General features: G+C 43.7%; 1 protein-coding gene across 1 annotated transcript in view; it reads right to left on the bottom strand.

Moving 5' to 3' along the window:
- Positions 1 to 5,857: 5,857 nt before the first annotated feature.
- The window catches only part of LOC146208712 (glutamate receptor ionotropic, kainate 2-like), a 227,718-nt gene continuing 220,886 nt past the window's right edge, over positions 5,858 to 12,689 (bottom strand). Inside the window, exons 14-15 of the mRNA XM_084579216.1 lie at positions 12,340 to 12,553; positions 5,858 to 6,126 (exon numbers count right to left, since the gene is read on the bottom strand). Coding sequence (XP_084435342.1) covers positions 5,858 to 6,126; positions 12,340 to 12,553 — 483 coding nt within the window. The remainder of the gene's footprint in view (positions 6,127 to 12,339; positions 12,554 to 12,689) is intronic.

The raw sequence follows: 12,689 nt of genomic DNA, 5'->3' as shown, positions 1-12,689 counted from the left end.
AACCCATTCAAAAACTAGTACACGAGCGATTGCTTTTCTTTGTTTGGAGTCAGCTCTATGAAAGTCATGTGATCATACAGTTGAGGCTAGCTCAGGTGGCAGATTTACGGGTATCGTTATTTGTGGGGGGGGGGAGGCGGGGCTGAGAATTTTCTTTAGAAAATGAAAGGCAAATGAAGGACTGCAGATAAGTTGAGAAATAAACGCCCACATGTAATACCTTATATTCATAGAGTGGCGCATTGCCTGAAGAAGGTGGCAGGCAGGTATGAGGTTCCGGTTGTGTTTTCTGCGCCAAAAAAACTGGGTGGTTTGTGCAAGAATAAGAAAGCAGAATGTGATAAAAGGCACGTACAGCGTTTTATAGGCTGTGTGGTGGGCGTGGTTTATGAGATTCCATTCATATGCGGAAAAGTATATATAGGCCAGACTGGAATGTATAATAATGATAGGAGAAGGGAGCATGAGAAGTCCGCAGAGATTGGGAGGTGGTCACATTTCAATTATTCGAGAATTAGGGTTTTAGGCAATAGTCGGGATAAGATTGCGCGTGGAATTTTAGAGTGGTTTTGGATTCAGAAGAAAGATGGCACACGTGTTAGTGAAGCCTCACTGTCTTTACGCGGGAAAGCAATTTGCTTTCGTGAGGAATCCTCCTTAGTTGATGGTAAGATTTGTGTTTATTAAGAGGCTTTTGGATGCATTTGTCTTACTGAGGATGTTTCGGAAGGTTGACTTACATGATGAAGAATGATGAAGAGTGAACGTGAACGTTATATGTTGCAGCCGCAGATGTGTGGTGGTTTTTTCTAGTGTGTGTCTTCGTGTTTGAATTTGTGACTGTCCTGCTAGGACGATCTTAGTGTTGTACTGTGATGATTGTACTGCTAACTTTTATTGTTGGCTAGACATCTGCTTGACAAAGAAGAGGTGTGCGAAGAAGATATACTTTGTTGTAGAAGTGTCGATGAGTGTAAAAGAGGAAGTGTGTTAAGTTTCATAATACAGTTGGTAGTGTGCTCCTGTGTTGTGTTTTCTATTCACGTGATTGTGTTCGTTGCGCCCCATTTCTCGGTACTGTGTAGCCCCAACTCTACCCTCAAGCTGTTATTCTGAGAAACCCTACAGACAACATAAAAAAAAGTTAAAAGTTAGACTGCACTAATAAATGGCTGCAAATCTGAAAATTTTGCTTACTGGATTCTTCAACGACAGCAACCAAAAACTTATTGTTGAGAAAATCAGATGTCAACGCAGGTCGGCCTTTTCTGACATTGCCGACGAACAAACACTTAGATCCTTAGCTCCATTCCATTATCCTCCGCCTGACCTGCGACCGACCTGATCCATCCCTTGCCTTATATGTACTACACGAGAACACCCTATACCGACGCAATATGCGACCAGACGGCACAGGCCTTTTGCTCGTCGTTCCTCAACATCTGCGTGCCACCATCCTTGACCAGTTTCATGATGCTGCAACAGCTGGCCACTTGGGTCGCCTGCGCCGATGCTGCTACTGGTCGGGGCTCTATCGCTCCGTCCAGCAGTACATTGCCGCATGTGAATTGTGTCAGCGTCGAAAGAAACCCACAATTTTGCCTTCAGGCCATTTGCAGCCGATCTTCATACCCACTGACCCGTTTTCCCGTGTAGGTGTTGACCTTCTTGGGCCCTTTCCAGTTTCCGCCTCAGGGAACAAATGGATCGCCGTCGCCACCGATTATGCTACGCGGTATGCTATTACCAGGGCCATCCCGACCAGCTGCGCCACAGACGTCGCTGACTTCCTCCTAGAAAACGTGATTCTACATCATGGTGCCCCTCGTGAACTACTAACTGACCGCGGCCGCTGCTTTCTGTCGCGAGTGGTTGACGAAATTCTCCGTTCGTGCTCCGTCCGTCACAAATTCACCACAGCCTATCACCCCCAGACCAACGGCCTCACGGAACGCCTAAACCGTACCCTCACAGACATGCTGTCCATGTATGTGTCTGACGAACACCGGAATTGGGACGTTCATTTACCCTTTGTGACATTCGCCTACAATTCATCAGTCCATTCTACCGCCGGATACTCCCCATTTTATCTGTTATTTGGCCGACACCCGTTACTGCCCTTCGACACCTCACTACCTGCGGCAGACGCCACCAGTACTTACGCCAGTGATGCCGTAGCCCGCGCTCATGATGCCCGCCGGATCGCTCATGCCAGGCTCTCTGCATCCCAAGACTCTCAAAAGTTCCGGTCCGACAGTCGGCACCGTGATGTCCACTACACTCCTGGATCTGCCGTCTTGCTGTGGCTCCCGTGTCGTCGCGTGGGCTTGTGTGAAACACTTTTGCCCCGTTACACAGGCCCTTACCGAGTTTTGCGCCCCGTGACAGCCGTCACATACGAAGTTGAATCTGTGCCTCCGAAATCCTCGTCCAGAGCGCCATCCTCTGAAATAGTGCATGTGTCCCGCCTAAAGCCCTATTATGCACATTCTGTTTCACAAACGTAGAACGCACCGGGACTGTGCTTTTCCCGAGGGGGGTAGTGTTACTGAGCGGTATTCGCTGGCCGTGCTGACGAAAAAGAAGTGCGACAGACTCCCAGAAGAAGAAGACGCAGACGAGTGCTGTGCTGTGCGAGTGCTGTGCTGTGATCCTCCTCAGTGGTGTGGACAACTGCCGTACTGTGAATATTTCCCGTAACAATATTATGAAAGAAGCAGCACAGAACAATAATAATGATCCGTCCATGTCATGAATGAATATTTATTGCTCACTGATGAGCGAAGTCTGGATATATTCAAAACTACCCTTACTAACTATATAGACAACCTTGTGCCCTTTATTTCGCTTGGACGCATCCACAATGAACCGTTTTTTTAATCAGAAGCTGCGGCATATGAATAAGCATAACGAAACTTTGTTTGCAGGCAGCAACCAATGGTGGTTTATGCGCATGGGAAAAGTATAAGAAATGTGACAGGGAACAGCAATCTAACTCACAAAATCCACTCGACGTCTGTTTTTTTTTTTTTTTTTTTGTTCATCCCGTCATCTGTGCAAGCCTACAACCTTCGTCGAGTTTGGCGCATTAATAATCGTAGCTTTCATCCTGACATTTTGCTGACGGACTGTATAGACTTCATAAATGACGAATCTGGTTGTGCTCGCTTCTCAGCAGTATTTATCAATGAAGGCATAAGTTCATTTCTTGTTCTAAATATATTTTATGGCATTTGGTTCCCTTAAAATGTTGTTAACGAAGCAGCTATTTTAGCTTTAATAAAAAATCTTAAAATTACTCGTGCCTCGGATATTCTCGGCTAAAACAATAGAATATTGACGTTTACGTCCCAAATTTATACGGCCGTGTTTGCTAAACACAAGGCTTTGAAAAATAATTATATTCGAACGACGGTCGTTTTGGTGAAAATGGAAGACTGCAATCTTTCCTGGTAAGAAACAAAGGGCTGTATGACATGCGGGTTTCGGATAGTGTTGAGTAGGAAAATCACGTCTGATATGGGTCTTAGAGGGAGTTTTATGCACCACAGTGATGTTTATTGATGTTAACGTACATATTTCAGATTGAAAACATATTTTGATTTTTATGCTGAAGCATTACGAGCCGCATTCTTGGCTTTTGCCGATGTTGTTTTTACGGGTTCTTCGACCAGTCACTGTGAAGAAAATTTCACTGTGAAAGCAGCTAAGCGATTCAAGTAACGTGAGCTGATTGCCTCTCTCTCGCGGAATGTTCTGAGTAGTAGAGAGCTCCGAATATAGGCCTCGAGGGAGGTCGGAAGACTTTGATCTTCGTTTCTGTTCTTTCCCCCCAGGAGAGCTTTCCGAGGAGTCATCAATATGGATTCCCAAGCGGATGCTACATTTTAGCCCTAATGTGCTAGCAAATACCTGCGTGGTCTTGGACTGACTTGTTCATATATGGAAGTTGATAAAGACCACGGAGTACAGCGCTAGAGGGTGGATTCTTAACACTTTCAACATCAGACTGGATTGGAGATCCGTCTTTGATCGAACAGGGGATTGGGATGGGTTTATGGGACCCCTACGGAAGGTGAACTCTCCCACACGATGTGCATGCTTGGCTTGAGAGTTATTTTACAGCTCCCTCAGGGTCATAGGCCAGGGCAATGTGAGGGGGCTGGTAAGAATTTTTTAGGTGGTGGATTTTTCTTAGTCACATAGAAAGCGTTCTTTTGTTGCTATCTAACCGCACTGTAAGCAGTTGCAGTGTGACTTTGTTAAGTGATCTTTGCTCAAGAAATACAGAATTACGCCGAGGGCTTAGGTGCGTAATGCTGCGAACAAGAGACGTAACATGTGAGGTTCGACATGGTCCGAATCGTATTCACGGCTGTACGGCATTTTTCTGTTATGTGTTTTACCTCTTACGCGCCTATCACTGCGCGTGCCATCACACTGTGACAACAGCAGAACGGCTTGAGTGCCGTAGAGCCCGATACTAAACCTTGTCCGGCTTGCGGTCTTTTGTTGTACAGATTTACAAAAATTCAACAATATTTACCGACTAAAGAAAATATTTTAGGACGCTAGTATTTCTGTTGCTCTATTTCAAGTTACGTTCATCAAATACGTGCTGATTCAGGCACAGGCCTTTCAAAACCACGTGTCCTTATTAAAGAACGACGCGTGAATTTAAATTAAAACGTACAATTGTAGTCTTCTTCTATAAGAATGGTTTTACCGCGTTAATATGAGCAGAACGAGCAAGACTTAATCAACGTGCCTTAAAACAGATCCGGCGTTCGTTATGTCAGAGTTTTTCACGATTGATTTGCATAGTACGATTCTAGAATTTTCTCCGGCACATATCGATAGCACATGTAGAAGTCAGTGCATATGTGTGAATCTAGATTATTAATACGGACACTGCGTTCTTTCCCACTTATCCTACTAAAAGCACTGGCTAAAATCTACAAGCGGCTTTACATATATTTTTCTCAAATTTAACGAGCTACAGAATGAGCTCAACAACGGGTGGCACACATGAGCTCGGTACATGTTACGAAACATTTGTTCACGACATTGGCCCTCTTAAATAAGTTTGGTTATCCAGTGATACGCAGTCACTTAGTCTGCACATGTGATCTCTTGCAATGAATTATTATGCAACTGTAAACACATTCCTGAAAAAATTGCCACCGCAAAAAAAGCCATCGCGCTTCTTGGGAACCATAAACCCTATTTTTGTGCGCCGTTGAATTTGGGCTTAATTTATTTTTCAGAAATATTTTGGCAAGTGTTCAACTGCATCGTGTTTAGTCGCGACGCAAGAGGTCACAAAACACTCGCTGACTCTAGGACTCCCATCTGTACGTAGGTGCTGTAATGAATGTAAACCTGATGAATTACATTGAAATCGAAAACGCTTGTAATCAGTTTATAGTTCGAAAACGTTTGAACTTTTACTAATGTCACAGGATAAGAAATGGGAATAAAAGTAACTTTTTCTACCTCTTACAACTGTTCCAGAAGTCAGATCAGAAGAGCCTGCAATTTGAAGCCTTGACTAAAGAACATCGCTGCATTTTGGTCGTGATCCATCGAGGTTTGTTTTTATGTAGACGGCCATATTGTTCTGGTGTGCAGTGAAAAGCCAGCGTAGAGGGATACATCACAGGAGCATCTGCTGCAACAGCATATTGCTTATTTCGACGATTTGCGCAATGTTTCGTCTGAAACAGACAACCATACTACCAGTCACTCTACGCTAAGAGCAAAAGGGAGAACATCACATGCACTTGAAATAGAAAAATGTCAAATCGACGTTTTTTATTTCGCTCTTTCAGGTACGCATGGAATTGAAGGCCCGTCTTCAACTCCGTGCCGAGCGTGCTTTGCAGAAGAACTCGGCGAAGGCAATCAAGCAGGATATTCCCAGCCCAGCGAGGAGGACGACGAAGACGCCTCCGAGTTTGGGAAGGCCCAGCTCAACGGCGGAATCGGTGCCGGGCGAACGGCTACTCTCAGAGCAGCGTATCGCCGGCTCCCGTACGCTCCACCAGCGCTGCTTCAGCAGCTGCAGTTTACCGCTCTCCTGAAGCCGAAGTATAGCCGAGGACAGCGGACCGCGATAAGGCGATCCTGCACGCAGGTCGAAAGGTAGGAGTTTAAGCGTCAAGCTAATCGGATGCTATTTTATGGCAGAGATTCTAATTTTCTCAATTACAACATACTGCAGGACGTTCACGGTTGCTTGCAGGAGTGTGTACAATACAAGCACGTAGCTTGTATTGTACAAGAAGCAACAAAATACAACAAAAATACAGAAGTGTTCTCTCATTAAAACAATAATAAAAACAAGATACAAATAAACAGAAAAGTCAATTTTCTGGACATAATCAATAAATGATTCCATGGACGTAGACATGACCGCACGTTCGGGTAATTTAGACAAATGGGAGATTGCGCCAGAGAACGAGGAGTACATGTGGATATTTGCACGACTGATAGGTCGACGGACTATTTTAATATGATTAGTTCTAGATGAGTGTTTGAAAAGAGGGTATATTCTTGACTTCAATGACGCTGTTCATGTTTACTGGCTGCTTCAATTTCTATTTGCGAGTAAGGCGATTTATTAGAATGCAAATATAACTTGTATCTCTATGAGTTTATTAATATAGAGGTAATGCGAAGACAGACAATAACAGATTCTTTTTTATATTTGCACTAACTACCTCTCCTCTGCAATTCCAACAAGAATCAGCGCTAAATATTGGCAGGAAAAAGGATGACGTCACTCAGCCTTGGTATCAGGCTTATTTATAAGCAAGCACGATAAAAATAACGCCAGGCCTTCGGTCCGATGTTTCATGATGCAAGGTAATGATTACGCCAAACATATTATTTGATTGTAACTTATCGTTTCTTTTTGTTCTTTTTTTCAGCTCGCCTTAATTTAACGTGCATATGCTGTTCGCATCCCACTGGCCTGAAAAGAGGCCAGCGTGCTGAAGTTCTGTGCACGCTTAAGGGAGCACCGTCGCAAAATTTACACACTATTCTATGTTTTTATATTGTGTTTGTTTTCTTTCTTCCCTTTGAGGGATACATGCCAGAAAAGATGAGCTTTAAAACTTCTACGCCCTTCTAAACATCTGACGAATAGTGTGCTGAACACCACAAAATAAGTATCGCTTTTTTTCCGCCAGCGAATCGTCAGGCTTTAGCTAACTTTTACAAACTCCCACAAGTCTATGTACTCGTCTACTTGATGCACTAGCTTCCAACAAAATTGTTAGTTTCTTTAAACATACAATGCGGGTTCGGCCAGGAAATTTCTTAAATCGTTAGGAGTGTTGGAGCTTGCGTGCCCGAAGGCTGTGCAATCGCTAAATGCGGACAAGGCGGGGCAGCTGCGTGATCGACTGGAATGACGAAAATCAAAAACATTGGTGAAACTTTATAAAGAAATGAACATGCGCTTTCATTTTCCTGGTGCATTTTATGAGTGGAACAACCAGTGGCCAAACATTTTGCGTGAGCCAAATGCCTTAGTGGGCCGCAAGTGCTGAAAATAAGTTTGGTACCTCGGAAAACTGCGATTTCTAGCAGGCATCCCATCTAACTTGGACCAAGACTAAGTAATACGGTCTGCCCAAGCACAGTAAAACAATGAAGATGTTGCTATGCTAACCTCCGGTATTTTATTCATTCAATAGAGATGAGTAATTAGTTAAGACTTATTAGGTATTTTTTAATTGTTTGCATGAGAGAAAAAATGTCAATGCAAAAGTTTTAGATCCGCTAAAACGGATAACTACGTTGTTTTCATCACGCTCTATTTATAGGCCTTGAAAAAATGTCACGTGACCAGCTGTTATTTTAAATCATTCGCCAAGGACGTCCAACCAGCTTCATCGTAGAGAGCAAGGCCCAGAAAACGGGTTTTGTTTTCCCGGACGCGTCTCGGGGCTTTATAGTGACGCCGCAGTCACGAGGAAGTTTTTTTTATTAAGCCAGGTGTCGTTTTCGGCTGTTAAAATATCAGTTTACGTCAACGCTACTTTGATAAAAACAATGTAGCTATCTGCTTTTCGAGAGAATCAACCACTTTTGCATTGACACGTTTTCTCTCAAGCCAAAAATTAAAAAATGCATAATTATTCTTCGCTAATTATTCAACTGTTGTGAACGAAACAATACAGGAGGTGAGCATAGGCGACTCTGAACATCTCTGAATTTGTTTCACTTTGATAGCGCAAACCGCTTTTTTTTTTAAATTGTTCCAGGTTAGCTGGGACACCCTATGTACGTTGCCGAGAGGCTACCACAGGGTATTTTCAATAACTGCCTGGTATTGAGTATAAAAGTTTGTTTATGCTCCTACAGGAGCACGTACTTGGTATCCTTCCTCTCATGATCCCTCGTCCGGCGTACTTTCTTACATTATATCTTTAATGCATAAAAGGCACATTTCAAAAAAGTGCTCCTTAGTGTTATTGTTAAGGCATCTCTAGCTACGCAAAATGTTTACACCTATTTCCAAACATTAGGACGACGCTTTAGGTTTGCTTTCAGAGTGGACGTCATAGCCCGTGTCCCTTTCGCAAATGTTGGGCAGTGAGAGATTTGCGCAAAATTTTTCGAAGTAATAAACGTTTTTACTTGGTTTAGTATTTGGGGAAATGAAGGAGCAGTATCTGTCTCCCTCCCCAGTGGACACCTACACTTACAATGAACTGTATACAGTTGGAGAAGCAGAGGCAGTCGGTTCGAATCCTTTTGCAAACTAGCCTACAACTTCACCATCAGATGGATGGCGAAATGGAACAACACCCCACTTAACGCTTCACAGCGAGCGGTTGCGTGACAATTTCTAAACTATATTAGGTGCATATCCTTTTTCTGACACGTTTTTGTTTTTCAGTTTTGAGATGCTACGCCTTTTCGGACTAGCTAGCTGTATTCTGTATCGCATAATAGTTGATTCGTTACCCTGTAAAGAATCACATCCCCTCCTCGCTGGTTCATTGATGCGGGCACTGAACTCCGAAGCTGAAACCCCCGCATTAGATTTGATCCGCAGGAGAAACACATCGCGGGGCACTTAACGCATCCCGCCCGTGTTCTGCGCAATTGAAGTGCACCTTAAAAAACGAAATGTGCCGAAATTGTTCACAGCCTCTTCGCATAGCCTGGGTGGTCTTGAGACAGTGAAAGACATGAACCAAACCTCTTGGTATTATATTAAAATAACAGAAATAAAGGTAGTGTATTTAGTAGCCTTAAGATTTGCGCATCCTAACAAAACGATTTCACGTTTATCCATTAAGGTTAGTTTTATAACAGTTCAGGTGTGCAGATATATTCGGTGATAAAAAAAGCTTTGAGAATACTTGCAATAATAATTATATTATTTAAGTAGATTGTTTCGCTAACTCTTGAAACATTAAATAGAGCCTATCCTCTTCCGTTCTGCCCTTAGCGACGTCGATTACCATCATTGCTAACTCAAACACAAATACAGCCGCTGGGGCGCGGTAAACAAGAGACCCAATGAACAGGGGAACCAATGAACCAATTAAATACTAAGCGCAAGTTTTTGCTTTAAAGGAATGGTAATTGTTGGCGGCGAGAATTCTAGTGCACTAGCACTAAACCCTGCATTTAGAGCAAACCAAAATAAATGTTTGCCAGGAGCCGATTTCCAGTCTACGAATGAAACTGTTCTTCATGGCCAGTAAGTTTTAAAACGAGGCTGAGCTACACAGATTACTTTCGCTGGCCGCTGCTGCATCTGGCTAGCAAATAACTTTATGTGCAAAATTACAACTCCTTCACGCTGCTCCCCGGATGCTACGTTCTCATCTCCCCTGACAATACTGAACGTGAGGCCAACACGGGTGGTTTTGAATTGGACACATCCAGCTCTAATAAACTCGACAACGTTGATGATCCCCTGCAGTATATAAGCTGGCCTGTCATTGTCGATTTCAGCATTCATGGGCTTGGGAGAAAAATCGCGATGGAGGCAAGGAAATAATAAAGTTGCGCAAGATGGCAAGATGTCAGTGGATGTACCGATTGGAGTCCTAACTCCTTCGGAGGTTTCAACATTAAAGGAATGCAATTCAGTTGAAAACAAAAAGGTCAGTGTAGGTGTACTCCGGTGGGATTACCAACCAGTACTTCGGGTGAGGAGACTGGCATAGTTGGCTGGAGCTGAATGGAGTTAGACCTAGTGAATTCTCTATGCTATTTGAACTTGTGAACTTCCTTAGAGACATATACTTGTGCAGTCACCAGGTATTTCGCGCCTTTAAAGAATGGATTACGTCATTGAGCGAAACTTTTGAATGTGGAGCAAAGCGTGAGGGGCGCTATGATTCTTTAACTCATCTGCATTAAGGCCAGCAGAATCAGCAGCTTGGCCAATCATTCAATCAGGATATAGACGATATTTTCCTTTGACAAACAAAAGTGCAGTGACACTCTGCCTGTACGAGGTAGACACTTGAAATATCTGCGCATCCGCCGATGAGACACAATCGGTAAGTTTCCACTGCCCGCAAAGGTCACTAGGAGCTAGTGCGAAGCGAAAAATAAAGAGAAAAAATAGAGAGGGATGTAAGTCCTTCTGTAAACTGAAGTGATGTGTGTATGAAGAAAACGAAATAAACCCTTGTGTGAGTGTTGAGTTCACGATGCGAACAAATCCCGTTACCATTATTGCGCTCTGCTCTTAACGGTGCAGCTTGAGTCTCCGCCCCCGCTCCCTCACCCCCCCCCCCCCCCCCCCCACTTCCTACCATCCTCTTTCTCAGTTATCTATGTTTTTGGACACCTAGTCTTGATTTGGCGCTGGAAGAGACGAAGTTACTGTTTTAACTGAGAGACCATGGTTTCAAACCCGTATTATTAGCTGAATCAGACAAACCCGCATCACAGCGCTTTCTGGTGGGTTTCCAGGTTTATTTCATTTCCCAGGACGAAATTTTCACTGAAGAAGCTAACCAAGCTCTCAGAGCCTAAAACTCGTTCCCACTTTCTACTAAAATGATGAATGCTTAGTGTAAATGTTCCTAATATAGTTATAATTACGTTTACAATAGTGATCCAACCTCATTCCAGCTTTTCTCCAAGCGTCACTCATACATGTTTAAGCCGGCATATACGAAAAACCCTCGGACCATATATGCAAATGACTAGAATAAAGCACTCTGTCCATGCGAAGAAAATTATAACGCCTGCATGCTTTCGGGCTTCTCATTTATTCGGTGCCCACCCCATTCTGCACAGGGATACGCAGCTTAGTAATGAAAATAAAGAGACTGTGATTATGCGCCCTGCGCTCAGCCCCTCGTTAATGAATAAGCTGGGGCGAAGCACAGGCCGGATGACCCCCGGAAACCACCATTACCTCTGTACAGCGGAGATTATAAGCCGGTGGCTGCCTTCCACGTATGAACGATTCCTTCCGACCCCGGAATGTGCAGGGACCAAGAAATCCATGCTATTGTTAGAAATTTCTATATTAACCGTTCACAGTTATGTAAACCGCAAAAATCGTTCGCCAAAAGAGAAAAGTGTTTGCGGAGAGGTGTCGTCGGAAGGCGCTATTTCCGCCTTGCCTAGGGGGATTACCTGCATATGATAACAATCGGCACTTTTCCTGCTCTTATTTACAGTCCGCTGCTGATTATGTTTTATTTCAGAGTTCCTAGTGGCTATTCTGAAATTCACAACTTTAACAACCCCGTAGCGTGCAATATTGAAACGCCTCTCTTGTTTGTCACAACTGCGCTGTTGCTAGAGATAAGAGTAGACGTTCGATAAGAAAATCAATACACTTCCAGATTTACAGCAGAAGTGGATGATCCTATCTTCAATTGTTTTGTTACGACTCAGCACTCTTCGGTTACTTATTAAGCAGCCTACAACCTTGAAAGTTGCTGTAAGAGAAAAACTGGTTTTATCAGGGCATTAGCGCAGTGCTGATTAACCTAGGCTTAAATGCCATTATGTTTCCGCCAGATTGTATGTCGGCAATATGCATCACATCTTACAGTTACGAAAGCGACGCACATTGTTATTAATTGTTCATTTTAAATATTCAGGAATCTAAAAGCAGCATTCACTGCTTAAATAGTTCCGCATTTAAACAATTGCCACCTGACGCCCTTTCGGATTAGGTGCGGCTCCTAATATTTATTATTACCATGCAATGAAGGGTACCAGCAACCACGTTTAGCACTGCTCGCAAGCACTGGCCTTACTCTTCGAGCTATATCTGTTGGTATTTCCCGTAGTTTTTTATGCTTTTAGAAGCCCAGCTTGGCGCAAAATACTCACCTTGCGGCATAGCGATGCCGTAGCCTTTGGAATCTAGAAGACCACCGACATGCGTGAGCTTACACCTGCGCTGGACAATGTACGCGATGCTCGCAGACTCTGTGAGGAAGGCGTAGCCGCCATTTTCTACTCGCGCCACCCCTTCGGCGTCTGACGCGACCAGGTCATCTTGCATGGCATGCCACATTCTCTCGTACGTCTCATGCTTGGAATCCTGCGCGATTCAATGAGCAGTACATAAGTGCAACAGAGCATGACATGTGACTGTTTGGGGGGTAAAGGAATGGCCCTGGAAGGAGGAAGGTGCAGTAGAAAGCGAAGATTGAATTAGTATTTTAACTTGTACACTT

Source organism: Amblyomma maculatum, chromosome 1, assembly GCF_055883805.1.
Source record: "Amblyomma maculatum isolate TAMU_Amacu chromosome 1, ASM5588380v1, whole genome shotgun sequence".
Classification (NCBI taxonomy): Eukaryota; Metazoa; Arthropoda; class Arachnida; order Ixodida; family Ixodidae; genus Amblyomma; species Amblyomma maculatum.
This window is presented reverse-complemented; position numbering and strand designations above follow the sequence as displayed.